This window comes from Colobus angolensis, unplaced genomic scaffold, assembly GCF_000951035.1.
Source record: "Colobus angolensis palliatus isolate OR3802 unplaced genomic scaffold, Cang.pa_1.0 Scaffold83, whole genome shotgun sequence".
NCBI classification, from domain to species: Eukaryota; Metazoa; Chordata; class Mammalia; order Primates; family Cercopithecidae; genus Colobus; species Colobus angolensis.
In genome coordinates, this window is record NW_012122154.1 from 3,333,515 (window position 1) to 3,337,016 (window position 3,502).

Genomic DNA, 3,502 nt, shown 5'->3' on the forward strand with positions numbered 1-3,502 from the left:
TAGCCAGGATGGCCTTGATCTCCTGACCTCGTGATCCGCCCGTCTCGGCCTCCCAAAGTGCTGGGATTACAGGCTTGAGCCACCGCGCCCGGCCAAAGCACAGAAGACTTCTAAAGCAAGTTATGATTGCTATAAAACCAATTCATAAATCCCAATAATCCCCTACTCTCAATCACTAGTAACAAGTGTCCTCATCAAACAAAATTATCAGCACACCTTTTATGTCCCTTTCCACTCCGCCCACATGAGAAAGGCTTGGGAGGCAGAGTCTGGGATGTCTCAGAAAGCTCCGGCTGGCACTCCAGTTTAATTTTCTCAGATAGCTCTGTTTCCTCTCTCTCTTCAGTTTCATAGCCCTGAAACAGCTTGTGCCTTTCTTTCTCGTTATCCTTCTTTACCAGCTGCATCCGCCTTTCCATACGTTCAATCCGAGCAAGGAGCTAAAAGAGAGAGTAGCAAAATGCAGACTTAACACATAAAAAATTAAACACACAGATACTTAGCCCCATTTAGGAATCATATAGTCTTCTGCCTCTTTCTATGGCCCACATCAACTCAACTTTTTAAATAGGCAGACATTAATTAATTTGAACAGTTTCCCTTAAACAAAAAAGAGAAGACAAGGTATTACTGTTTAATTTTAAAGGCCAAACTAGATGGGAAGAAGCATGGGGGAATTTGTAGTTCATTCTTCTGTAAGGAGATCCTCTGCACCGGGAGGGACCATAACATGCCTTTTAATGGCATGGTCTCTGCTACTGCTATCCTTGTGGTTCCAAGTTGGTTTGGGAGTTTCCAGAATTAATTGTATACATATTCTTTTTTTTTTTTTTGAGATGGAGTTTTGCTCTTGTCACCCAGGCTGGAGTGCAATGGCTCACTGCAACCTCCACCCCCACGTTCAAGCAATTCCCCTGCTTCAGCCTCCCGAGTAGCTGGTATTTCAGGCGCCCACCACCACACCGGGTAATTTTTGTATTTTTAGTAGAGACAGGGTTTCACCATGTTGGCCAGGATGGTCTCTATCTCTTGACCTCGTGATCCACCGGCCTAGGCCTCCCAAAGTGCTGGGATTACAGGCTTGAGCCACCGTGCCCAGCCTACATGTTCTTTTAAGAGGCCCTAAGATTGTCCAAATTCTATCCTCTCTACTTCTACTCCAAAACCCTATACACAACAGAAAAGTGCAAACAGTACATTGAGAAGGAATTAAGAGCTCATACAGTGCTACCAGGAATGGCAGTGTTACTTGAAAGGGGTATGTGTGGGAGGGGGTACTTTTAAAACAATGAACATTTCATTTGGAAAATAGAAATCAGTACCCATAAATTCCAACCATCATGATATATACACATTGCTTTGTATTTGAGGTAACACAAAAAATTATACCTATTCATCTAAATATTTATTAAAATCAAAGTTCCTTTAGTCTTAATTAAAAGGACTAAAAATCTAAACAGAAAATGGAAGTCTATTATCATTGAAAACTTTGTGTTAGTTTAGTTTTGAGAAAAGGTGTTGTGCTACTTATACTCTATTACAAGAATTTTATCTGGGTTAGACAATGATATTAATGCTGGCTTCATTACATTCATTGCATAGATTTCAGACAAGGCCAAACAACAACTGGCATAAGTGAAACAAGCTTAAGCAACATTAAAATTGCAATACACAACAGAAGCAGTGAGTACCAAGTTCTAACACTCTATCCTTAACTCACCCCACTTTTCCTGACTAGGAAAGCCTGCAAAGAGGCCATTACCTCAGGAACTGAGCAGAAACCTCCACGATCAGCAGAGAACCCCCCTATCAGCCATACTCTCATTTCATCTCCTTGTATATGTTTTGATTCACAGCCCTTAACCACCGTTTGTGGGTGACATTTCCTTTATTTTTTCTCCTTCACTGGTCCTTGTCTTCCCACTCCCCCCCATACAAGGATATGATGTGTTGTAATTACGGTACCATCACACCCCTAGACTGCAGTACAGTCTAGAGCAGTGCCACCTCCATGTTGAGTAACTTCCACAAATCAACACCATGAGATATTTTAATGAGACCTGCCCCAGCTCCCAATCCACCTTGCAGAATGCATTCTCCAATAAAACAGCCACCCGATGCGATTCATTTGGAAAGCAAACAAAATGAATAGCCGCCTGCTCCCTTGCTCAGCTCTTAGCGCACACGACGCCAGAAAGAGGAGAGAGGGAGAGATGAGGACGGCGGGGAGGGAGGGGGAGAGAGAGACAGACAGACAGAGAGAAAGGGAGAGAGAGAGAGAGAGAGAGAGAGAAGAAGAGGGAGGGAGAGAGGGAAAGAGAGATTGCTGCAGCCTGAACACAACAATTGTAGAAACCATGTTTATTTTTAGTCAGCTGTAAGGTATGCTAGCACAGTAATACCCCCCACCCCAGCTTCCCTCATATCTGAAGGAATATGTTTTAACGCGGAGGTGCCTTTAACTACTGCTGCAGTAAAAACAAGCCTGTGTCGTCCAAGCTACTCAGAAGTAAAGAAATAATAAACGACTTTCCTACTCCCTAAGATTCTAAAATAAGGATGGGGAGGTCTATTTAATACATTTAATAAGCTTACTTTCCCCTGATGCCCTAAAATCTTCCAGCTTCAAACACCATGCTTATACAAGGGACCTGGTCAGTGGGTCATGTATTAGAACTCAGGTTCCTATTAAAAGCTGTCTGAAATCAAAGGCAGTGCTTCCCTTAATATCATTTAAGAAAACTGAAATAGGATTCCATATAAATCACCTCTGCCCCTGTGCCCACTAAAAGGCCTACTGCCCTATCTAAAGATGCTGCAGCAGTGGTGAGAGCAACAGCTGCTTGCTACAGCCCTCTCCTTCACCGTGCATTTCTAACGCAATAGCTCTTTAATTTAACCCTTCCATAAGGCCGCAACACCTACACCCCACCCTTTCATTTTTAACCCCTCACAGATCAGGTCTTTTCCCACTAAACATCTTTCCCACACGTCTGGGGCTGTCATTTTAAATTAACCCTTTGGCACCTGAAACCCCTCCCCTTCCCCCTGGGAGGTTGCCCTTTAACCCTCCCCTCCAACCCAACGTGTCTGTGAGCCTGACTCTCAGAGACCCAGAGCCTAAGATACTCCTTTGCCGGTGGCCAACCTCCTTTACCCTTAACCCGGGGGTGCCTTAACCTCCTACAGCCCCCTTCCCCCGAGCATGCGCACAACTCGCTCCTCGGCCCGAATGCAGATTAACCCCTCCCGTACCGTGTCTCTCTCTGACTTCAGCTCCTCGATCTCCTTTTCCTTGGCCTGCAGCTGCTGCTGCTGCTGTTCGATGAGGTCCAATTGCAGCAGAAGGATCTGTTTGAGGCAGGCGGCCTGACTGGAAGCTCCCGAGCCGCCACCACCCCCGAGAGGGCTCTTCCTCATACTCTTCCATCTGCCCTCGCTGGCCGCCAGGGTTCCGGCGGTGGCGGTGGGCGCGAGGGGTGGCGGCCCGGGCAGAGGTAGT

General features: G+C 45.7%; 1 protein-coding gene across 1 annotated transcript in view; it reads right to left on the reverse strand.

Moving 5' to 3' along the window:
- The window catches only part of MSL1 (male-specific lethal 1 homolog (Drosophila)), a 14,563-nt gene extending 11,067 nt beyond the window's left edge, over positions 1-3,496 (reverse strand). Inside the window, exons 1-2 of the mRNA XM_011929849.1 lie at positions 3,256-3,496; positions 217-440 (exon numbers count right to left, since the gene is read on the reverse strand). Of these exons, the coding sequence (XP_011785239.1) occupies positions 217-440; positions 3,256-3,420 (389 nt within the window). The 5' untranslated portion in view covers positions 3,421-3,496. The remainder of the gene's footprint in view (positions 1-216; positions 441-3,255) is intronic.
- Positions 3,497-3,502: the final 6 nt, after the last annotated feature.